Source organism: Myxocyprinus asiaticus, chromosome 7, assembly GCF_019703515.2.
Source record: "Myxocyprinus asiaticus isolate MX2 ecotype Aquarium Trade chromosome 7, UBuf_Myxa_2, whole genome shotgun sequence".
Classification (NCBI taxonomy): domain Eukaryota; kingdom Metazoa; phylum Chordata; class Actinopteri; order Cypriniformes; family Catostomidae; genus Myxocyprinus; species Myxocyprinus asiaticus.
The window spans coordinates 26,712,071-26,738,424 of NC_059350.1; the positions used below are offsets into that span (position 1 = coordinate 26,712,071).

At 42.6% G+C, this 26,354-nt stretch overlaps 1 protein-coding gene across 1 annotated transcript in view; it reads right to left on the reverse strand.

The window, feature by feature from the left end:
* nalf1a (NALCN channel auxiliary factor 1a) overlaps positions 1 to 26,354 on the reverse strand; it is a 321,419-nt gene that overhangs the window by 23,223 nt on the left and 271,842 nt on the right. The window contains exon 3 of the mRNA XM_051702545.1: positions 10,542 to 10,713. Coding sequence (XP_051558505.1) covers positions 10,542 to 10,713 — 172 coding nt within the window. The remainder of the gene's footprint in view (positions 1 to 10,541; positions 10,714 to 26,354) is intronic.

Sequence of the window (26,354 nt, forward strand, 5' to 3'; positions counted from 1 at the left end):
GTCCATACAGTTCATTAGAGTTCACAGAGGCTTTATCGTCTGGACAGAGATTGAGGCACATCTGGGCATAGAACTTCTAACTAAAACTAAAACTACATTCATCACACATACACATTTCAAGTTATTGGAAGGCACAGCATTAACCATAACACAATCCTTTCTTGTTCTTTGGTCATAACACAAAATCAAAGTAGAACCTGTCATTGGTTACTAGTGTAGGGCTTTACTGGTTGTTTTGATCAGTGTTACTATCAGAAATAATTAATAATTATTCCTTTAGTTATTAATTAATATTAAATTAATTAATTGAATCTAACTCATTAAAACCTCATATGGGGCTCCAGTAAATGTAGTATGCTACGTTTAGGTGCAAGTTTGGTTATTAGCAATAATTAATAATTATCAAAGGTAATTATTAATTATTAAAATCAATAGAACATTGATGAGAATCAATGTTAGCTTTTTTAATCCTTTAAATCAACAATTATCAAAGATAATCGTTAATTGTTAACATCGATGAAACATTAATTAAAATTAACACTAGCTTATCGATCATTCAAACTCAACAATCATCAAAGATAATTATCAATTATCAAAAATCAACAGAATATAAATAAGGATTAACATTGACGAGGCACCACCCTGGAATCAGGGACTAATAACCAGATAGTAAAATAGTCTCAATATTAGATTGTTTTCTTAGGAAAATCGACATCCGAAGAATATCGATTTTCGGTAAGAAAAAAAAATGAACGAAGGCTTGAATCCAAGCACTGACATCCCGTCAGCATGACACAGGCGTATGCAAAACAAACCAAAACACTTCTCTTTGTAATATAAACAAAGTTTATTTATGCAGTAATATCAATTAATAATTAATACAATGCAGTCAATAAACTTCCGACTTAGAACTACAAACTAAACAGTGATATGATTAAATATGGAAATCAAAATAATCCTATAACACATGAGGGTGTGTGTGTGTGTGAGAGAGAGCTAGTGTGTGTGTGTGTGTGTGTGTGTGTAAGGAGGGATGCGCACAAAATGGCGGATGTTACTCTCATGGAGAGTATGTCACGCGAGACTTCTGGCCAGGGAGTATGGCCACGAATGTGGGCGGAGAGAAACCAGTCAATGGCATCTACCAGTTACCGTGTGTATCTGCTTGTACGATAGATTAGGGACAAAGCTGAGCTTTAGCACGAAGCTATCTACGAGCCAAAAATGTGTGCCAGAATGTTTGTGAGGGGTCGCGTGTGTGTGTGTGTGTGTGTGTAGTTAGTACGAGAGAGAGAGAGAGAGAATTAAGTGACGGCCCCAAAGCCGATTTTGCGATCGTGGGAGAGAAAGCAGCTGTTAGTTTATCACTCAGAGACGCAGTGGACGGCTCGTAAACAGTCCTGCGTTCTTTGATTCTTTGACCTATCTGTCACTCACTCGATGTTCTGTTGATGTAGTGACACTAGGGGTCCCTATACAAAATGCCACAACTAGCTGAACTGTGTTACGTGGACTGGCGGTGCGAGACAGGCAGACCACTGTGTGCCACGTAGCCAGCGCACCAGGCTGTCACGTAACCTCCCCCAATGCTCTTATGAGCATCGAATGGTCCTTCGGGAACAAGTCGACTGCTCAACAAATAGGGACAGGCTAGCCCATCCGTGGCCTCTTTTCCTATTTTTTCTCCCCAAAAAGAGTGGAATTTGTTAACTGACTGGGGGCCATAAATGTCTACATCGGGGGGGTGTCACTCCCAAGGGGAACACACCGTGGATACCACACCCCGCCCAGAGAAGGGGGGGGGGGGGAGGTATTTTGAGTGGAAATACATCACATGGTCTTACCGAGTCTTTTCGGAAGTACGTCACGTGGAGAAGTCGCATGGTAGGTCCTACCCGAGGGGGGAGGAGTTTCTACAAGCATGGTGACCAGGGGCAGAGGGGCCTCTGCCCAAGGAAGACACAGTTTACCGACAGGGAAATGATTTAGCGGAAGATTTATCACATGGGGTTACCTATGGAGAACCAGCGCATGTGGAGCACCTACCCCAGTACAGCACTTAGTTAACACATGTACTGGGCCAGCAGCGAGTTTCTCTGCAAACTCGTCTGCCACAGGGTTAAGGAGGAAAGTCATCCAGGGATCACAACTTGTGAACACGACTGGGAGTCAAAGGCGCATGTCTTCACCACATGGGAGGGGAATGGCGCTATATGCAAGTGGTACACCCGGCCAGCTGTCCCGGAACTTACATGTTCGGATCTGACAACACACGGGACGAAACCGGCTCAACCCAGAGATTATAGAGCCCGTCTTGGAGGCGTCTGTCGTAACCACGATGCGCCTGGAGACCTGCTCTAGGGGAACCCCTGCCCGTAGAAATGCGCCATGCCCATCTCGGGACTCGAGTCTGAAGCCAGTGCTGAAGCGGTCTCATATGCATCGACCCAAGCGGTGTGGCAACCGCTGAGGATGCCATATGCCCGAGGAGCCTCCGAAAAAGTTTCAGTTGAACCGCTGTCTTCTGTCTGAATGCCTTCAGACAGTTCAACACCGACTGTGCACGCTCGTTCGTGAGGAACACCGTCATCCAGACTGAGTCCAACTCCAAGCCGAGAAAAGAGATGCTCTGAACCGGGGAGAGCTTGCTCTTTTCCCAGTTGACCCGAAGCCTTAGACGGCTGAGGTGCCTGAGCACCAGGTCCTTGTGTGCGCACAGTAACTCTCGAGAGTGAGCTAGGATCAGCCAGTCATCGTGGTAGTTGAGTATGCAGATGCCCACTTCCCTTAGTGGGGCAAAGGCTGCTTCTGCGACCTTCATGAAGACACGAGGGGACAAGGACAGGCCGAAGGGGAGGACCTTGTACTGGTATGCCCGGCCCTCGAAAGCCAACTGCAGGAAGGGTCTGTGTCGAGGTAAAACCGAGATGTGTAAGTATGCGTCCTTCAGGTCTACCGCCGTGAACCAATCTTGATGCCGGATGCTCGCTAAAATGCGTTTTTGCATCAGCATCTTGAATGGGAGTCTGTGCAAGGTCCGGTTCAGAACTCGCAGGTCCAAGATTGGCCGCAACCCACCGCCTTTCTTCGGTACGATGAAGTAAGGGCTGTAAAACCCTTTCTTCATCTCGGCTGGAGGGACAGGCTCTATCTCTGCACGCAATGAAGCGGATGCCGCTGAACCTGGGCAGGCACCTGGCAAACTGAATCGCGTAGCCGAGTCGGACGGTCCGGGTTAGTCATCACAACGGGCACAAGCCACGCGTCCAAACTCTGGGCAAGGGGGACCAAGGGGATAATCACGTCAGACGTACCGGCGGGTGGGGCCTCGTGGGGGCTCGAGCCCTGTGGCTATGCTGAGTCCAGGGACATCGAAGCACTTACCTGGCTCCTGATACCCACCATAAGATTGGTCAAGGAGGGGGGAGGAGGAACATCGTCCCTGCAGTCCATCGGAGCCAACCCGGTGTGGGCATGTTTGTGCCACAGCTGGGCACGCAGGGGCAGGGGATCCGCCGCTGGAGTGCCAAACCTGCCGAAATGGGACGGTGGACAACAGATGTGACGATCTGACATGTGACCCAGAGAACAAGGAAACCACTCTTTTGTTGAAGTTTTGGGTACCATAGCCTCTTGGGCATGCGGCAAAAAATGAAACAAAATATTCTCCTCCCGGCCCTCCACCGGGGGATGGAGTGGTCTGTCTACCAGTTCCATAGAAGCGGATCTCCTCGTCCCATGGTCACCCATCTCAGGGGTGCTTCGAAGCCTTCCTAGGGTTCTTGATGGCCGGCCGTGAGACGGGTGGCATATGCTTCCTGCAGTGGGCTCCATGCCAGGGCCGGGCCACGGGGGCGGGCTGCAGCGGAGCCGGTGCTGTTGCTGCAGGAGGTCACCCTTGGCGATGAGCAGACGGGGTGAGGGGTCTTGAGCCACGTCGGGGCAGGATGTGCTGTATAGCCTCCGTCTGCTTCTTCACCGCCGAGAACTGCTGGGTGAAGTCCTCGACGGTGTCGCCGAACAGGCTGACCTGGGAAATGGGGGCGTCAAGGAACTGTGCCTTGCCAGCCTCTCTCATCTCGACCAGGTTGAGCCATAGATGGTGCTCCTGGACCACAAGGGTGAACATCGCCTGCCCGAGAGACCACGCCATGACCTTTGTTGCCCGGAGAGCGAGGTCGGTCACTGAGTGCAGCTCCTGCATCAATCCCGGGTCAGAACTACCCTCTTAGTGCCTTGGCTTGGTGCACTTGCAGGAGAGCCATGGCATGCAGGGCTGAGGCAGCCTGTCCAGCGGCACCGCAGGCCTTAGTCGCCAGAGATGACATAACTTTACAGGCGCTGGACGGGGGTCTCAGGCGGCCCCGCCAGGTGGTGGCTTTTTGCGGGCACAGGTGCACCGCAACCGCCTTATCCACCTGGGGGATCACCGAGTACCCCCTGGCAGCCCCACCATCGAGGGTAGTGAGAGCAGAGGAGCTCAGAGACCAGGTCCAGGCAGTGAAAAGTGCCCGCCACGACCTTGTGAGCTCCTCATGCACCTCTGAGAAGAAAGGTACCGGGGCAGAGCGCGGCCGTGAGCGGCGCTCCGGGCCCAGGAACCAATCATCAGGCTGTGAGGGTTCGGGGGGGTGGAGGGTTCCACTTCAGCCCGACACACGTAGCTGCCCGGGCAAGCATGGCTGCCAGCTGCACGTCAGTCTGTGACTGGACGACCACACCTGAAGGTGGGAGCCCAGTAGAGTCCTCAACGTCAGACTGGACAGCCCGCTCTCCGATGCTGCAATCGAGAGCTCATCCACTTCGCGAGCGCCGAAACAAGATCGCAAACTCACCCTGAGACGAGCTGGCGGTCTCATCCCAGCAGTGCAAATGAGCGTACTGGAGAATGGGAGGTCCGTGGGGAGTTACCCGGCGGAGTGGCTCCCATTGGGGTCCCCAAATCGCCCCCAGTACTAACCGACGCAGCCTCAAACCCGTAGGTAGAAGGACCGAGGCGGGGAGCCGCTGGGGTGGTCTTTCCTTCTAATGAAGGAAAAACCGCGACCGGAAAGTTGCCATGGTCACGCTCTCGCAGTGAGAATATGACCCGTCCACATACGCTGTCTCCGCGTGGGCAGCGCCCAAGTGTGTTAGACCGTGATCGTGGCCATCGGAAGCAGAGACGTAACGACCGCAACCAGGAAATACACAAACGGAGAGACATCTTTAAAAAGACGCTCTCCGTTAATGCCACTCTTTTAAGAAGGGGAAATATACTCTTTTAGTAGGAAGAATATACTCTTTTAGCTGCTGAAGCGCCTAGGGGTGTTCTCTGCACTTCACCAGTGCAAGAGGGGGAGAAGCCGCTGTAATGCACCGTAAATCCAACAGATTTTCGAGGTGAATTGATCTGCAGAGTAATTCAGCTCGCTGAACACAACCGCTCGGCTCCGAAGAGAAAATCTGAATGAGTGGTTGCATACCAGCTCCTTTTATACCCATATGTCCGGGGGATTGGCATGCAAATTCCACTCGCCAATTCCCACTGGCCTTTTTTCAAAAAGCAGAGGTGTTTGGGGCTCCCAAGGGAGACCCCTAGTGTCACTACATCGACACAACATCGAGTGAGTGACAGATAGGTAACTTCAACAACCCTACCAGAAAACATGTCCAAGCATTATAGCAGGCAAACAACTTCACCAAACGGATAGCAGATAAACATCCATCTAGACTGCAACGATGCTGTCCTGAACTGTGTGAGTGTTACTAAACTGAGCTGAACAGCGTTGTTCGTTTCTCCAGCCGGAACGTGAGACAGTCTGCACTTCTTTCCTGTGTGTGCAGATATGATGTAATGACGCAAGGATGAAGATCATAAGCCAGTGATTTTGCGCCAAATCGAACCCAACAGTTCAAAATACAAATCATTTTTATAGGCTTACCGTAGTGAATCGGGGTAAGGTAAGGACATTGTTTTGAACACTGGTTGTTTATGCACTCAATCAATAATGGTAATTTGTTCATTATAACCAAAACAGCTTTAATAAAAAGCCCGTAAATCTGCACTTTTCCGATGTTTTTTTCTTGAGCTCTTTAAATATTAAATATTTACCCATGTAAAAGAGAAATAAGCAGTTTTTAATTATGATTTGAGCAGAGTGAGTGCGGGAAATTATGTTGAGCCCCGTGTTTCGGAATATAAAATTACATAATGTGAAGGGATTGTCCATATTTTTAGATCAAGAGTGTAATTCAAGATTAAAGGCCTTGACAATGTCACCAGTTCTGTTGTATTCAGCCAGACATTACAATTGATTTCTTCTAATAATCACAGATACAGTATATGCTCATGTTTAATATTTCCTGCATAATTAATCAGCACAGTATACATTTTCTACGCGTGACAGCAGTGTGTAAATGCTGTAGACACACCCAACTCTGTGATTTTTATTAACATCGCTTATCTAATGTGAATTGACGGTAAATATTACAGACGTCTGCAGTAATAATTACTTTACAGACATACACCGATCAGCCACAACATTAAAACCACCTGCCTGATTTTGTGTAGGTCCCCCTCGTGCCACCAAAACAGTGCCAACACTCTTTGTGTTGGGGTATTCTTCTCCCCACAATTGTACAGAGCAATTATCTGAGTTACCATAGACTCTGTCAGTTCGAACCAGTCTGGCCATTCTCTGTTCACCTCTCTCATCATTTGGACCGTGGCTTGATTGTTGGTGCCAGATGGGCTGGTTTGAGTATTTCTGTAACTGCTGATTTCCTGGGATTTTCATGCAAAACAGTCTCTAGAATTTACTCAGAATGGTGCCAAAAACAAAAAACATCCAGTGAGCTGTTCTGAGGATGGAAATGCCTTGTTGATGAGAGAGGTCAAAAGAGAATGGCCAGATTGATTCGAACTGACAAAGTCTACAGTAACTCAGATAACCGTTCTGTATAATTGTGGTGAGAAGAATAGCATCTCAGAATGCTATTCTGAGATGCAGGTTGGAGCTGTTTTGGCAGCACGAGGGGGACCTACACAATATTAGGCAGGTGGTTTTAATGTTGTGGCTGATCAGTGTATGTCCAGGAAACTAATCCCATTCGAATAGGGCTTATAGCCACACTTCTCGTCTGACCGATGTTGAAATCATTAAAGCCGTGCTTACCATGGCAGCAGTAAAAAGTCGCTTTCACCTTTTTTGCCTAATTAATTGCAAACACGTGCAATTTTGCCTACATCTGAAAATATGAAATAGCACAAGGCCATTCAAAACCCGAGTGTGATTAATGTAAACACAGATATCAGATATGAGTCTTGTCTTCAGTAAATGGGCGGGACAAAATAATCGGGCACGGTCAAAAGATCAGATCTGTGCATTAAGCCTTGCCGTGTAAACGCAGCCTTAGAATAAGGACAATTATTATTAGATTATTGATTGTTATTATTATACTTTTTTTTCATTAACAATTTGTATTGATTCCATTCACAAATTTAAACAAACAGAACATGAATACACAGAATCAACTTTTATCAATTATATGCAGCTCTGTGATTTCTCAAATGTTAGGATAACTTACTCCTGAATTACAGCTAAAGGATCTTTGTTTGTTTGTTTTTCAAACTAAATTTTGATTACTCTGAACAGTTCCCACAATTGTCCATTAGATGTCACCAGATCCAAACACTAAGCATTTCATCAAAATATTTTCCCAACCTATTTATTCTAAAGATTACAGAGATACTGATGAGAAATGCTCTTTGTTTTAGAGCTTTCAGATCGGACTAAGATTTCAGCTGTCGGTTGTTGACGTTGTATAGAATAGCAGTAGATCACAGCTAGGAAGGCAAGGCCTTGCAGTATTACTATTAAGAGCTTAAAACAAGCTCTGATCTAAGGATCAATTACATGTTTTTTTATTTGTTTATTTTATACTTTTTAATGAAACCTGGTTTTCAGTTGATCTTTCTGCTTTAGAGCTACTTAATGTGTTTACTTGGTTTTGCTGTAATGATGCAGTTACTCATGACTGGTAACGTATTACAAGCCAAACCCCTGTTGTTAGAATGCTGCAGTAAATTGGTGGTACTCTGCAAAAAAAAAAATAAATAAATAAAACTTGTGATTGCATACAATGTAATACCTACCCATATGTCCTAAATTATTTGCTTAAAGCATCCCCTAAAATTTCAAGGAACATTAACCTATTTCCATGTTCACGTGTAAAATATTGTGAAAAAACTGTTAAATATTTCTATTGTCATTGGCATTCACAAACTCAAAACCTCCCTGCAGTTTCCTCATGAACCAATAGAGGTCCACAAATACTGGGTTAGGAAACACTAGATGCTTCTGAGCTTTATAGGATATGGGTGGTGGGTGCCCACACTACTATTCTTTCAGGGGGCCCAGAATTCCCTAGCTATGACCCTGTCTGTTTATATGCATAAATAAATGAAATTCACAACTGTATTCTGTTCTCCCGATAGCCTTGAGTAACACCTCTAACCATAGTGACACAATTAAGTAAATATCAAAGATGGCAATGTCCATAACACCAGAAAGATTTATAACAACTGAAGCTGTGTTATTAAATAAACAAGTGTAATCGAGGCACGAGTTCATACAACAGATCTAATCGACAGTGGCTTTGAATGCTTTTTAACCAAGTGCAGAACTCAGGCATGTGTGTCGTGTGGCTCGTGTCTGCGAACAGCTCCGGTGGAAGACAGCGGCTAGATCTTCAGATGACACGCAGCTTTTATCTCCGTCGTGTCTTTGTGAGTTAATGAAACCCACATGAAACCCACAAGACGTGCATTTTCAGTGCTCAGTGGCTCTAACATTATATGACGTGACAGATAACTAGTTGTCCTAGTTGTCCAACGCAGTGGACAACTAGTTATCTGTCACGTCATATAATGTTCACGCAGCTCGGGTTTGCCGAAAATGTGGTTGAGTCCTGAAAATTTGGTGGTTAGTTATAGAATGCAGTCGTTACTTTAGTAAATAACTGAACTGTGTTTGAACAGTATTAAGCACTCAAATACAGGACTGTCGACTGTATTCTGCTGCTGTGTGAACATGGCCATTGGTTCTTCTGTTCTCCTGTCATCGCAGTAAATTTAAATGTGAGAAAGTGAATGAGATGTGTGAACGGGCAGTCTTCCGCACCCCCCTACAATACCTCTGTGGCCCCCAACCCCCAGGGTGCATGCCACACACTTTGAGAACAACCAGTTTAGACTATGTTTTATTTAAACAATATCACACGAGCAGAGTGCAATATGGCCCTGCATCAGCACTGCTGTGATTCGGCCACAGGCACGAATGAACAATTAACAAGTACATTTTAAAAAATTTGGAAAAAATGAGTACGGTCAAAAAAAAAACGCCTTTGTGTATGGAACTACTTTCTTACGCGACAGATCAGAATCAGCCATTGCTGGTTCAAACCAAATGATGCGTCCAAGCCTCTCAAAAAGATCACTTCAGAACTACTAGTATCACAGCTTGGGCTGTTTCTAACATGTTATTGGAGAAACAAGGATGTGTGTGTGTGTGTGTGTGAGAGAGAGAGAGAGAGAGAGAGAGAGAGATGGAGTGTGTGTAATCACCTGTTGATGATGCTGTAGTGTGTTATTCAGCTTTCTGAAGATGTAATTTTGGTGAAATGCATCCTGTTTTCTCAGTGGAAAAACAGCCATCCAAGCGGGGGTATTCCTCTCTATTTCGCGGTAGCAGGTGCGCAAGAGTCTTTCACTATAGAAACCGCAATCTCCTCTGCCATTTTGTCCTCTCCAATGTGGAAAGTCCGGTAAGAGGTAAGTGCCTTGAGATTGTGTAATTAATTAGTCTGTTGTGTCTCTCAGCTGTGATGAGCCTTAATGCTGAAGTTGTTAGTTTAAAGCCGTTTAAAGCTATTTCCTAGCTTTAGTAGTGTAGCAGTAATATGAGCCATCATGGAGTGTTGTTGAATATAAACACTGAGTGACGCTGACTCACTTCACGTCACCAACTGTCTCATATTACACAAAAAAAATGGTCTTTTGCCTCCACCTGCTGGCTAAAATATGTAATGTCACAAAATTAAATGTAAAGAGACAGATATACAGTAGCTATTAACATATCTGCACTGCTCTTACACTTTTAGTTTAGTTTAGAACGGCACGAACACAAGTGGAGTTTTACACACAGTGAAGCGTCCGAGTGCTGATGGTGTGAGACCATCAGTACTCATGGAACGTCTCTCGTCTAATCAGATTCGAGGACTGGAACTAACTGTTGTATATAACATTTTAACTTTTCATTAGGCTACTTTATTAATAATAACATAAGAGTGTTTCTTGATGCAAAACATATGGAATAATTAACAACATCTTAATGATAAATAACACTGCATAATGCAATGATACAGATACTACTTAGAAAAAGAAAAGAAAAGAAAACGTTTCCTGAGCCAGGATTAACTTTTGTGGAACAATAGTTCTGTTGAACAGTTTAGTTCTGGTTGTAGGTTTGAGATCTTCAAAATACTTGTCAGATACTAACCTGCACATATAAAACTTGGAGTGCCACCATGTATAAGGTCGTCATTGTCAGGCAAAATGAAGGGGCACCTCTGTTGGACTTCTAAACAGTACTGCTTACAAGGAATCTTATGACTGCATCCTGACTGAGGGCTCTGGAAATACTGAGCACAGAGCCAAGGCTTGTAGACAGTCTGCAGAGAGAGAGAGAGAGAGAGAGAGAGAGAGAGAGAGAGGAAGAGGAAAGAAAAAAGAGATTGAGTTACATTTTTTACATCAAATGTTCAAACAATTAACCAGGGTTGAATTGCACACATTTATTATCCCAGAGCTTTTACCAAGCCCTTTGTCAGAGACATTATGTTTGCCCAAGTCATTAATCTCTCTCACAGCAGCTCAGTTGCTCATGCTGCCTCAGTGACAGACACAGAGGCCCAAGCAAGTCATGCAGACCACATAAAAACACTGATGCTTTATGATCTGCCTTTAATCATCTAACCCAATACTGCAACATTGCTGTAACAAAATGATGGCATCACGGAACAAATGAAGTGAGCTGAGAATAGAGGAACACAGAGGGCAGTGTGAGGGGTGGGCAAAGGACTCCACAGAGCTATAAGAATAGACTTTGCTAATTTATATTGCCCTACATAGCACACAGCCCCAGCCTGATGTTGAGAAAAGGTAAAGGAAGATGGCAGAGCATCCACGATCCACAAATGTGTGTGTGTGTTTGTGTGTGTGTGTGTGTGTGTGTCTGTGTGTTGAAAAAGAGAACAGGAGGCATAGAAAGCAGGTCATCATTAGCACAGTCTGGCTGTCAGAAAATCCAGTACTGCAGTCTGATTTGTGAAGGCTGATTTCTAAGAGGATGTTCACTACTTTCTCTCCATTTCTCTCTCCCTTCTCTGAACTTCTTTAAAAACAAGACACCTGTGCAGCTGTGCAAAGGCAAAACACACAGTAACTACACATTAAAAAACAAAACAAAATTGAGTTATGTCCGAATCGGGTCTCTTAGACCTTGTTTACACCTGGTATGAAAGGGATAGTTACCCCTAAAATGATAATCCTCTCATCAATGATTTTTGTTTTCTGAATTTTATAATGAAATAATGTGTTTACATATACAATTATGTATAAAAGAGTACTCTCAATCAGCTCTACACAGTTAGGTACAGTATAGATATTATAAACTGACAAGGAAAAAACAACACTGGTATAGGATCGGGATCGGGGCCAATACAGAGAGTTCAGATATTAGATTTGGATGGGGAGAGAAAAAATGGTATCGGTGCATCCCTAATATAAAGGCAGACTAGAAGTATCTTTACAAAGTCTCTGCATTTTGGGGCTTGTGGTTTTTAGGCACAACAATTACTTCATGTACATACCTAATCAGTGCCTTACCATGTATTTATGAACACATTTGGCTGGACAATCAAAGAAACAAAAAAACAAAAACAAAAAAAACATTTTCTTGGTTTCAGTGTTGGTGTAGTTAGTGTTTTGCCTTTGTGGGGCAGTATTACAGGATATGACACACCATTAAGGGGTGCTGACTCCCAGTGGCACGTGGTGGATTTTTTAAATGAGGATGCAGAGTGCCATCTTGGGGTTCTTTTTTTATTAATTTTTTTATTCATATATTCATAGTTTTACATGCTTTCAGGTTAAACCCACACAGAAATCTGATACATCACAATATATTATATAAAAAGTAGGCCTATACCTGTATAAAAAAGTCACATACATGCACATACAGTGGTGTGAAAAAGTGTTTGCCCCCTTCCTGATTTCTTATTTTTTTGCATGTTTGTCACACTTAAATGTTTCAGATCATCAAACAAGTTTAAATATTAGTCAAAGATAACACAAGTAAACACAAAATGCAGTTTTTAAATGAAGGTTGTTATTATTAAGGGAAAACAAAATCCAAACCTACATGGCCCTGTGTGAAAAAGTGATTGCCCCCTAAACCTAATAACTGGTTGGGCCACCCTTAGCAGCAACAACTGCAATCAAGCGTTTGCGATAACTTGCAATGAGTCTTTTACAGCGCTGTGGAGGAATTTTGGCCCACTCATCTTTGTAGAATTGTTGTAATTCAGCCACATTGGAGGGTTTTCGAGCATGAACTGCCTTTTTAAGGTCATGCCACAGCATCTCAATAGGATTCAGGTCAGGATTTTGACTAGGCCACTCCAGTCTTAATTTTGTTTTTCTTCAGCCATTCAGAGGTGGACTTGCTGGTGTGTTTTGGATCATTGTCCTGCTGAAGAACCCAAGTTCGCTTCAGCTTGAGGTCACGAACAGATGGCCGGACATTCTCCTTCAGGATTTTTTGGTAGACAGCAGAATTCATGGTTCCATTTATCACAGCAAGTCTTCCAGGTCCTGAAGCAGCAAAACAGCCCCAGACCATCACACTACCACCACCATATTTTACTGTTGGTATGATGTTCTTTTTCTGAAATGCGGTGTTACTTTTATGCCAGATGTAATGGAACACACACCTTCCAAAAAGTTCAACTTTTGTCTCGTCAGTCCACAGAGTATTTTCCCAAAAGTCCCAAAAGTCTTGGGGATCATCAAGATGTTTTCTGGCAAAAATGAGACGAGCCTTATTGTTCTTTTGAGTCATGAACACTGACCTTAACTGAGGCAAGTGAGGCCTGCAGTTCTTTGGATGTTGTTGTGGGGACTTTTGTAACCTCTTGGATGAGTCGTCGCTGTGCTCTTGGGGTAATTTTGGTCGACCGGCCACTCCTGGGAAGGTTCACCACTGTTCCATGTTTTCGCCATTTGTGGATAATGGCTCTCACTGTGGTTCTCTGGAGTCCCAAAGCTTTATAAGTGGCTTTATAACCTTTTCCAGACTGATAGATCTCAATTACTTTCTTTCTCATTTGTTCCTGAATTTCTTTGGATCTCGGCATGATGTCTAGCTTTTGAAGATCTTTTGGTCTACTTCACTTTGTCAGGCAGGTCCTATTTAAGTGATTTCTTGATTGAGAACAGGTGTGGCAGTAATCAGGCCTGGGTGTAGCTAGAGAAACTGAACTCAGGTGTGATAAACCACAGTTAAGTTATGTTTTAACAGGTGGGGCAAACACTTTTTCACACAGGGCCATGTAGGTTTGGATTTTGTTTTCCCTCAATAATAACAACCTTCATTTAAAAACTGCATTTTGTGTTTACTTGTGTTATCTTTGATTAATATTTAAACTTGTTTGATGATCTGAAACATTTAAGTGTGACAAACATGCAAAAAAATAAGAAATCTGGAAGGGGGCAAACACTTTTTCACACCACTGTATATGCAACAAAATACTGTATTTTTAAAAAATACAACAAACATTCATAAATATAACATATATTTTCCTTTCATAATGGAATATTAATAGGCTATGTAGCCTACATGTAACTGTAGTTTTATATATGTTCATTGCCATATATTGGAAGGCATATGAAATACCTTTTATCTTAAACTGTAAATAAGCATTTAATACTCATATTTTTTTTAATGTACAGTACATATTAACAGAATATTTATTAAATCGTCAAATCAAAAACTTATCATGTTTATGCATTTACATTTACAATAATACCTACAATAATACAGCAACAAGCATACAGTATTTAATGTATCTTTTATCTGTTCACCTTTTTTATAGTCACCTTATTTTTGAATCATTAGGCATCTACTCCTTGGTAAAGATTGCAGGTACCACGATGGTATGGAGCTGTAACATAAGAGCGAGTCCAAGGCCTCAAGGGATTTCTTTTGACCATTTGGCCATCAGCCAGGGTTAAGAGTTATGCAGCCAAGGATAAGAGGTGTAAAATTAATACCATGAAATAGGGCTGGGTGATATGGCTACAAAAATTGATATTGAGTTTTTGTATTTGCTCAGCCGATCGCTTACTTCAGAAGGCAAAGCACAAGCACAGTACAGTGCATGAATGCACCCACAAAGGAACAGTGTTTTTGTTTTTGTTTTTACTATAAAGTTATCAAACTTTTCTCCGTTCAGACAAAATAAACTTCTGTCTAAGCTTCCTGCTTTATGACATAGTTATGTGCAAAAAAGAGCACGGTAAAATACATACATTTGAAAAAAATTAATCGGATATTCATGAGAGGGCACATTGCTATAAAAAAATATACAATGTGATCATGTTGTCACATCTACACTGGCAGGGTTGGGGATTAACGGAATACATGTAACGGGATTACATATTTAAAATACAAAATATAAGTAACTGTATTCCACTACAGTTACAATTTAAATCATTGGTAATTAGAAAACAGTTACATTCAAAATGTATTTTGATTACTGAAGAGATTTCTTTGCATTTTATTGTCATTTGTTTCATTTAATATTTAGTCCTTTCAGATGGAAAACATTTATACATATAAATGATGCGATCCAAAGTGCATTTGAACAGCGGTGAAACACTTTCTTATGATGTGTTACATTCATACGAGCAGACAGAGAAGTAAGTTTGAAGTTTGGAGCAGAAGAAATAGAAATAAACCTTGTGTAAATTGTCAGCTTTACGCTAAGCTAAAATGCTATTTCTAGCCATTTTACATGCACATGTTTCCAGGCACGATCATATTTTTTTTATCAAGAAAATTCACATTGGATAATAATTTCTTTTTTTCTAGTAATACTATAATAATTTTTGTATTGTTTTCCTGTAAAAATATCTAAAAATCCTTAAAATAAGATCAATTAGATTTATCTTATTTTAGAAACATCACTGCATAAGATATTTAGGTTTTTCACAGAATGAATTTTTAATATGTGTATTTTGTCTTACTGTACTGGCAGAGATTTTATAGTCAAAACAAGTGAAAAAAGTGCTGAAGAAGTAATGCAAAGTATTTAGAATACGTTACTGACCTTGAGTAATCTAACGGAATACGTTACAAATTACATTTTACAGCATGTATTCTGTAATCTGTAGTGGAATACATTTAAAATGTAACCCTCCCAACCCTGCACATTGGACTCCACCTCTCATTCCACACTCTGTTCTCTCTCCCCGGACTATTAATCACTCACACCTGATCTTAATCTGTCACGCAATCACATTCCCTCTATAAATACTCACCCCCGCCACTCAATCTTGGTCTAGTCACTGCAAGGCACACTTGGATTTACCTGCTGTCTATCAATAGATATACTTACGTGAACCTTCATCCGAATCCTCAAATTTCTTCTCCATGATCCCAGAAGGGCTCTTCCTCCAATGGCTCTCCTGAGTGGTGTTCCATCTGCAGTCTTCCTGGAAACACGAACTCAAACACGAGACATTGCTCGCCGCTGCTACAGCGAACGTCCCAGTAATACCTCAGCAAGACCAGAATGATACCTCTGCATCTTCTTCTTGGATGTACGTTCCCAGTCCCATGGTGACACCAGCGCCCTTCTCTGGCGCGGCGGAGGACTGCAGCAGATTTTTACTGCAATGTTCACTCTCTATGGAGATGCAGCCTGGCAGATTCACCACAGATCGAGCTAAGGTGGCATATCTCATATCTCTGCTTTCTGGTCAAGCTTTACAATGGGCAGCTACTATATGGGAACAAAATGGCCCTGTTATCCAGTCATACAGTACTTTCATCGCACATTTTAAGGAGGTGTTCAGCCGCCCCATTGGTGACTCACAGATTCACGAGCAGTTATATCGTCTCTGTCAAGGGAAAAGACCTGTCTCCGATTACGCCCTCCAGTTCCGGACCCTGGCGGCTGCCAGTGCCACCTACCGTCACGGGCTGGAACCGGCCCTCAGGTTACAGCTCTCAGCTTATGATAACATCATGGGACTAGAAAGATTTATTCAGCTCTCCATCCGAGTGGCCAACCAAATGAGGTCCTGCCTGGCTGAAAGCGCTGCAGCAACAGTTTCACCTCCCAAGTCAACACTTCCCATCCACCACTCCGGACCTACAGAAGAACCTGTGCAGGTTGATGTATCTCGTTTAACCCCCACTGAGTGACAACACCGCATTCAAGACCTCCTCTGCTTATACATCACCGAATGCCCAGTCAGACCACCCAGACTCACGGTGAGTTCTGTCACCTACTAACCAACCATCCATTCACCCTTGAGCACCATGACTGTTTCCTCTGCGACCCTCTCCCTCACAGTCTCTGCTCTCCTCGACTCTGGTTCAGCCACGAACTTCATCTCAAGGGCGCTCTGCTGGCAGCTCCACCTCCAACTGATTGCTCACCCCAACATGCACCCTATCCACTCCGTAGCAGGCCAGCCATTGGGAAACATACATATTACCCAACAGACTGCTCCCATTCACCTGTGTGTAGGTGTTACCCATTTTGAAAACATCTCCTTCCTTACGTTAGATGGTTCAACCTCTGATATCATCCTCGGTCGACCATGGCTGGTGTAACATTTGCCTGTGGTGTCCTAGGCTTCAGGAGATGTGCTATTGTGGGGTGAAACTGTTTCCACGGAGGCCTGATCCTCCCTCGTCAGGTGCAAAGTAACATTGTTCCCTCCAAGAGTTCAACTTCTGCTCATATCAGCTCTACCTCTATCAAGAGTCCCCTGTCTGATTGCCAGTTTGACATTCTACATGCCTACACCGACTTCCACAATGTCCTCAACTTGCCACTCAACTTCCTCCCCACTGGCCATGGGACTGTGCTATCGATTTGCTTCCAGGTGCCCCGCTGCCTCGGGGACACGTTTATCCCCTCTCACTTCCAGAACAGAAAGCCATGGAGGAGTATGTGGAGAAAGCCTCGTCCCAAGGGTATATATGACCGTCGACCTGCCCTGCCACTTCAAGCTTCTTCTTTGTGGCCAAGAAGGACGGAGGCTTACGACCCTGCGTCGATTACTGAGCTCTCAACAATGTCACTGTGAAGTACCACTATCCCCTTCCCTTGGTTCCGGCCACCCTGGAATTACTCAGAGGAGCAATGGTGTTCACAAAACTTGACCTACGCAGCGCATATAACCTGATCTGAATACGGAAGGGGTATGAGTGGAAGACCGCTTTCATCATGCCCACAGGACATTACGAATATAGGGTGATGCCTTATGGCCTGGCCAACGGCCCTTCTGTCTTCCAAGGCTTTATGAATGAGATCTTCAGGGAATACCTCCAGTGCTTCGTAATCATATACATAGATGATAACCTCATCTTCTCCCAAAACTTTCCTGAACACATTCACCATGTGACACTAATCATGCAGAAGCTCCATGAACACTGCTTGTTCCTCAAAGCAGAGAAGTGCACATTCCATCAACATGCTGTCCAATTCTTGGGATACCACATCAGCCAAGAGGGAGTGGAGATGGACCAAGGGAAGGTCCAGGCAGTCCAGTCTTGGCCACCAACGTAAAGGAGTCACAACTTTTCCTCGGATTTGCCAATTTCTACCGCTGGTCCAGTCGTAATTACAGTACCCTTGCCTCACCTCTCACCTTGCTCCTCCGTTCCAAGCCCATGTCTCTGTCCTGGCCTATGCCCGCTGCCATCACCTTCCAACAGCTCAAGGATGCCTTCACCTCTGCTCCCATCCTCGTACATCCTAACCCCGATCTACCGTTAGTGGTCGAAGTGGATGCCTCCACCACTGGTGTCGGGGCGGTCCTCTCTTAGCGGCAGGGGAGTCCCACAAAACTGCACCCATGTGCTTTCTTCTCCCATAAGATGTCCCTGGTAGAGCAAAACTTTGACATTGGCAACCAGGAGCTTCTTGCAATCAAGCTGGAGCTTGAGGAGTGGCGCCACTGGCTTGAGGGTTCCCATCACCCATTCCAAGTGATCGCAGACCATCGTAACTTGAAGTACCTTAGAGATGCATGACGGTTGAACCCCCGCCAGGCCCGGTAGGCTCTATTCTTCACGAGGTTCCATTTCCACATTACATTATCATCCAGGGTCCAAGAACACCGAGGAACTCTAACTGAACCCGCTCTGCCGGGGTGCACTGAAGGACGTACCTACATCCCCACTCCTCTCTGCCTCCAACTACTGGAAACTGTCCACTCCTCCCTTGGCACGGGACACCCTGGAATCCTTCAGACCCTCTCACTCCTAAAGGATTGCTACTGGTGGCCCCGTATGTCCCGGGACATTCAGTGATTTGTCCAGTCCTGCCCTGATTGTGCCATTTCGAAGTCCCCCATCATCTTCCTTCCGGCAAACTGTTTCTGCTACCTGTTCCTCATCGCCCCTTGTCACACCTAGGAGTGGATTTCATCACAGACCTCCCTTCATCGGAGGGCTTCACATGTGTACTAGTCGCAGTAGACTGGTTCTCTAAGGCTTTTCACCTGGTTCCCATGAAAACTCTTCCTACTGCTCTGGAGACCGCGGAAGCACTGTTCCATCACGTCTTCCAGAACTTTGGCCTACCGGAGGACATAGTGTCTGATAGCGGTCCCCAATTTATCTCAAGGGTATGGAAGGCCTACTTTTCCCTCCTGAGTGTGTCAGTGAGTCTGTCTTCTGGATATCACCTGCAGACCAATGGGCAAACGGAAAGGAAGATTCAGGAAATTGGACATTTTCTGTGGACTTACCGCCACCACAACCAACACTGCTGAAACAGGTACATCCCATGGGCCGAGTACGCCCAGAACTCCTTACGTCAACCTGCCACCAGCCTAAATCCCTTTCAGTGCATGCCCTGTTTCCAACCACCGCTGTTCCCATGGTCAGGAGAGCCATCCGATGTTCCAGCTGTTAACCATTGTTTTTCAGAGAGCGAAAGGGTCTGGGACACCGCACATGTTCACCTCCAGAGAGCAGTCTGGCACAAAAGAATTAGGCTGATGTTCGGCGCTCCACTCCACCTCCGTACCAGCCCGGACAGAAGGTCTGGCTCTCCGCATGGGACATCAGGCTCCGACTACCCTTCAAGAAGTTAAGTCCCCAATTCATATGCCCCTTTACCATAATACAACAAATAAATCCTGTCATATACCGACTCCAACTACCTGCACACTACCGTATCACACCTACCTTTCACATATCCCTTTTAAAACCTTATCACCCATCTAGGTCTTATTCTTCCCCAAAGTCCGGTGTCAAAAGTCTATGCCATCCATAAGATCCTGGACTCGAGTACCTCATTAACTGAGAGGGGTACGGCCCAGAAGAGAGATCCTGGGTGGCTCGGGACGACATCCTAGACCTGGCCCTGCTAATCAACTTCCAGGTGGACCATCCCCAGTGCCCAGCTCCACGTGGACGGGGTGAATTCCAGGCCTCTGGAGTGGCCCATGGAGAGGGGGGTAATGTCACATCCACACTGGACTCCCCCTCTCATTCCACACTCTTTTCTCTCTCCCCAGGCTATTAATCACTCATACCTGATCTAAATCTGTCACGCAATCACATTCTCTCTATAAATACTCGCCCCCGCCACTCAGTCTTTGTCTATTCTCCGCAAGGAACACTTGGACTGCTGTCTATCAGTAGATATACTTACGTGAACCTTCGTCCAAATCCTCGAATTCCTTCTCCACGATCCCACCAAGGGCTCTTCCTCCTGTGGCTCTCCTGAGTGGCACTCCATCTACAGTCTTCCTGGAAACACGAACTCAGTCACTATAAGCTAAGTTACCAAATCATCCAACTACTGTTTTCTTACCTGAGAATTTACTATCTTCAATAAAGTTCCTGCTACTGGGTTCAACTGTCCATCTGTGTCTGTGTTGTTTTGTGATATGTAAGGGCACATGGATATTTAATATATACAATATCATTTTAAAATTATATTTAAAAAGATGACTTGAGTTGATTTTATTTTCTCTCCTTTTCTCTCTCTCTTGTACATCATTCATATATTTCATATGACAAAAAAAATAAATAAAAATTGGTCAGTAGTGATAAAGAATACAGTAGCTATTTGGCTTTGTAAGACAGTGTTTAATGTTATTGCTAAACAACAAATCCTTTTAACCTGTAATATTGTAATTAATATTTCCATTAATTTCAGATGGCAAAAGCTTTGAAGACAATACCAGTGTGGGAGCACTTTATTGAAGTATCACCAGGGAAAGCACAATGTCAAATCTGTTACAAAATAATTAGCATAAGGGCATGCTAATTTTGTTATAAAGTTCAGAACAATTTTACATTGAGTGGAACGTTTTAATTCATACTATGGATTTTGATAACTATCAGCTGATTCATTGGCTTTTCCCACCTTAGTTATCTGTATTGGTAAAACCCACTATCGATTGACTTCTACTACAAGGTTATTCCCCATGAAATTTATAATCATCTCAAATTGGCTATAATGTACTGATTTCATAGCACAGTAATGTACATATTAATTTGTTTAGCATGTAGCCATCTCTCTATTTTAACTTTACTTCTAAAGACATTATTAAGGAAACTTATTATTGTAACTTGTTTCTGCAAATTTCTGCATATTATTTTCATGTTTAATAAACTATATTTCATCCCCATCATTACTAAATCCTCATTTTATGTTTCTAGTTTTATTGTATGCAGTGCATTGGCATACTATTGTAGTATTACGGTTTATTTGCATTATCGACTGAGGCTGTACAATATAATATAAAAATAATAAAAGTCTTCCATTGAACTCATATCAGCCATAGCACGAGTTTCACCTCTTAAATTAATAAGTGTAGTACAATACAAACATTAATAATAGATAAAACACTTGAATAATCATATTAAAATGTACTGGTAAATGTAGCTGCAAGCCATTTAAGCAGTTTAATAATTAATCAATAAATCAGTTACATATGTGCTTGTTGTCAGATATAATCAAAAACAGTGAAAAAATGTCATTATGTTCATAACCATCAGGTTCACAAAAGTAAGTTTTTCAATAAAACTCAAATATTTAATGAATTATTTTATTTACACCAATTGTTGTTTAGGCAAAGTTGTTTAAAGAAAGGAGATGTACTATATGATATAAATAATAGGTAAGTTTGTGACAAACTGCACAGTATTCAACAATTTACATGCATGTAAACATGCCAGAGGGGAACTGGCCCCCACAGTGAGCCTGGTTTCTCCCAAGATTATTTTTCTCCATTAACCATCTTATGGAGTTTTGTGTTCCTTGCCACAGTCACCTTCAGCTTGCTCACTGGGGTTCTAAATACCATTCTTGATTTAATTATTTATTTTTATACACAATTTACAATCATATTTAATCAAACTACACAATGATGACTCTAAAACTTTATAGATATTACAGATTCATTTTCTGTTAAAGCATGATTTTCTGGAAAGCTGCTTTGAAACGATGTGTGTTGTGAAAAGTGCTATACAGGTGCTGGTCATATAATTAGAATATCATCAAAAAGTTGATTTATTTCACTAATTCCATTCAAAAAGTGAAACTTGTATATTATATTCATTCATTACACACAGACTGATATATTTCAAATGTTTATTTCTTTTAATTTTGATGATTATAACTGACAACTAAGGAAAATCCCAAATTCAGTATCTCAGAAAATTAGAATATTACTTAAGACCAATACAAAGAAAAGATTTTTAGAAATCTTGGCCAACTGAAAAGTATGAACATGAAGTATGAGCATGTACAGCACTCAATACTTAGTTGGGGCTCCTTTTGCCTGAATTACTGCAGCAATGCGGCGTGGCATGGAGTCGATCAGTCTGTGGCACTGCTCAGGTGATATGAGAGCCCAGGTTGCTCTGATAGTGGCCTTCAGCTCTTCTGCATTGTTGGGTCTGGCATATCGCATCTTCCTCTTCACAATACCCCATAGATTTTCTATGGGGATAAGGTCAGGCGAGTTTGCTGGCCAATTAAGAACAGGGATACCATGGTCCTTAAACCAGATACTGGTTGCTTTGGCACTGTGTGCAGGTGCCAAGTCCTGTTGGAAAATGAAATCTGCATCTCCATAAAGTTGGTCAGCAGCAGGAAGCATGAAGTGCTCTAAAACTTCCTGGTATACGGCTGCGTTGACTTTGGACCTCAGAAAACACAGTGGACCAACACCAGCAGATGACATGGCACCCCAAACCATCACTGACTGTGGAAACTTTACACTGGACCTCAAGCAACGTGGATTGTGTGCCTCTCCTCTCTTCCTCCAGACTCTGGGACCCTGATTTCCAAAGGAAATGCAAAATTTACTTTCATCAGAGAACATAACTTTGGACCACTCAGCAGCAGTCCAGTCCTTTTTGTCTTTAGCCCAGGCGAGACGCTTCAGGCGCTGTCTGTTGTTCAAGAGTGGCTTGACACAAGGAATGCGACAGCTGAAACCCATGTCTTGCACACGTCTGTGCGTAGTGGTTCTCCCCCACATTTTTGAATGGGTTTTGTTTCACAATCCTCTCCAGGGTGCGGTTATCCCTATTGCTTGTACACTTTTTTTCTACCACATCTTTTCCTTCCCTTCGCCTCTCTATTAATGTGCTTGGACACAGAGCTCTGTGAACAGCCAGCCTCTTTTGCAATGACCTTTTGTGTCTTGCCCTCCTTGTGCAACGTGTCAATGGTCGTCTTTTGGACAACTGTCAAGTCAGCAGTCTTCCCCATGATCGTGTAGCGTACAGAACTAGACTGAGAGACCATTTAAAGGCCTTTGCAGGTGTTTTGAGTTAATTAGCTGATTAGAGTGTGGCACCAGGTGTCTTAAATATTGAACCTTTTCACAATATTCTAATTTTCTGAGATACTGAATTTGGGATTTTCCTTAGTTGTCAGTTATAATCATCAAAATTAAAAGAAATAAACATTTGAAATATATCAGTCTGTGTGTAATGAATGAATATAATATACAAGTTTCACTTTTTGAATGGAATTAGTGAAATAAATCAACTTTTTGATGATATTCTAATTATATGACCAGCACCTGTACAAATAAAATGACTTGACTTGTAAAATGTGATAGCGCCATCTGGTGGCCGATTTTTTTCTTCACATTTTGCGCAGACCTCTTTGCTTCAAGACCAACAGACCAATAGGCCCACCCTGTTTTGTTCCGATCTGCCTTTTTTAACCTTGTCTAAAAGCTGCTAAAACCTGAATGGTCAATGGCAGCCATGTTTTGTAAGATATGCAGATGTCCTCATAGGCCTTGTTGGCACCTTACACAAAGACACAGTATGCAAAATTTCAAGTAATTCAGAACACAGGTTCCATAGAGCCATTTATAGATTTTTAATTATTATTACAGCATCACCTAGTGGCCAATCCAAGGCAAATTTATTATGTGTCCTTACTTTGATACCCTACACATTTATCTCAAGTGTGGTTGAGATTGCTCATTGCGTTCAGGAGTTATAGCCTTATGTGTTTTAGGCTCTGCCCACAAGATTTCATTGATCTATTATAACCATGCAAAACATGAAGTTCAACATGTTTTTGATAATTATTGATTTAGAGACTCCAAAGAATCTTTCTAAATTGGTTTTATTTTGATCGGATGAAAACCTAGGACTAGTTTGCAAAAGTAAGTTTTTGAAATAATTGATGATGCTAAAACAACAATTTAATTTACAGCAATAGTTCATGAGGCAAAGATGTTTAAGGTGAGGAGTCCTATCTAGATACATCGGACGAAAAACCTCAGTTCACAAAAGTAGGTTTTTCAAATAATTAATGATGCTAAAACAACGATTTGACTGACAGCAATAGTTCTTGAGGCAAAGTTGTTTAGTGTGAGGAGACCTATCTAACTATATTAATTACTTAAGTATTTGTTAAACACTGTCATACAGCCATTTCTGTGCTCGTAAAATGTGATACAGTGTCCCGGTGGCTGATTTTTTCAAATTTCATACAGATGTCTTTGACCCAGAGTCAAATAAGCCCATGAAGTTTCATTTCGATCTGCCATTGCTAACCTTGTCTAAAAGCACATGATTTTTAATTGCCTAACGGTGGCCATATTTTTTTTAGATATACAAATGTCCTCTTAGGTATTGATGGGGTGTTGGACAAAGAGGCTACATTCAAAATTTCAAGTCAATTGGGGCAACGGTCTCATAGAAAGAGCCATTTTCATGTTTGTTCAAATTATAGTGCCAACAAGTGGCCAATCGCAGCCAAATTTTTGTGTGTGTCCTCAGAATGATCCCCTACATTAGTATTTCAAGTTTGGTGAAGATATCTATTTTGAACAGACCTCTTGGGCCAAGAGACAAATAGGCCTACCAAGTTGATGGCGGCCATGTTTTTCAAGTTAAGCATCTGTGCACATAGAATTTGATGGCATTTTAGACATAGACATTGCATACAAAATTTCAAGTCGATCGGCCAAACCGTTCCATAGTTAAAGCCATTTTAACATTTTTTATTATTATTGCACCACCAAGAGGCAAAGGTGTGCATTTTTTTGTGTGTATTCAAAATGAGTCCAAACATATGTGTACCAAATTTGGTGATAATATATCAATCCGTTCAAAATTATAACCATTATAGTAAAATGGACACGCCCACTACAAATGTTTTGGCATACCGTTTGACAATAAATCAATTTCAAAATTCCTTGAACAACTTTTCGTACTGGGACATACTGGTTTGGTTCCAATCGGGCAAATGGCCTAGGACGAGTTCGTTTTGAATTTCTTGCAAACAATCCAAAATAGCGGGAAAATATAGGGGCAGAGCCAAAACGGCCAGATCTTAAAAGATTCGTCATTATGCAAGGAATCAAAGGAAAATGAATTTTGTTTCTAGCTCTTATGGCCCAAGAGTTATTTTCCGAAAAGTTAATTTTTATTGTTTTGATCACTGTAGCACCACCATGAGGTCGATCGGGGTGAGACTTTGCGGCATTGTAGTCTGGAGGAGTACTACCTTTCCCCAAAGTTTTAAGTCTCTAGGTCTTACAGCCTAGTTTGTACGATCAGTTTTAGGGCAGAAAAATAATAATAATAAATATAGCTGCAAGCAGCGATTAACAGGGTTCAAGCTTTTAAAGTCCTTTAAGTTCACATGCAACAAATATTAAGAATGAATTAGATAGCCTGAAAGCAACTAAAAACAATATTAAAGTGCCTTAATTTTGAGAAACATCAGGCGAGGTATCACAAAGATATGGTATTTTTTACATTCCTGACTGTTATTGCACCACCAAGAGGCAAAGGTATGCAATTTTTTTCATGTGTCATACATAAGTGTCTCAAATTTTGTGAAAATATCTCATTCCATTCAAGAGATATAACTGTTTAAGTAAAAGTGGCAATGCCCACAGCTTATGTTTTGGTGTAGCTTTGCGACATTGAATCGAAGGTTAAAACTTTTTTGATCATTATTAAAGGTGCTATATGTAAGATTGACAACAAACATTTTAAATGGTTTGGAAGAGTTGTCTGCCCCGCCCCAGACTCAAAGTTAATGCAGGTTGCCAGAATGTTGACATGCAAATTAGCCAACTCAACATCCGTTTTAAAGGATTTCTGGGCTTTAAGCAGCCTCCATCTTCCAAAGGCATCTCCAATATTTATCCTTGTTTTACAACACCTCTGGTCATGGTGGTTTTTAGATGGATGGCGAGGCTTTTTAGGTTGGGTGGAATCTGTTATCTCTGATCCAGTTCGTTTGCTGGCTTCCATGGCTGCAGCACGCAGTGTTGTTTGCCTGCAAACTTGTTCAAATCTGGCAACCCGGCGGTGTTGAAATACTATTGGTGAGTGGGCAGTGGGCGGGATCACACAGGCCAAAACATAAACAGAAATTCTGGCCTGGAATGGAAACTTCAAAGTAGAATATACTGGCTGTAGCATTGTTATCGGAGAAGCCAGTATTTCAACTTAGCATGTTTTCTAATTTTTAATGACATATTATGATCATTTTATGATTTA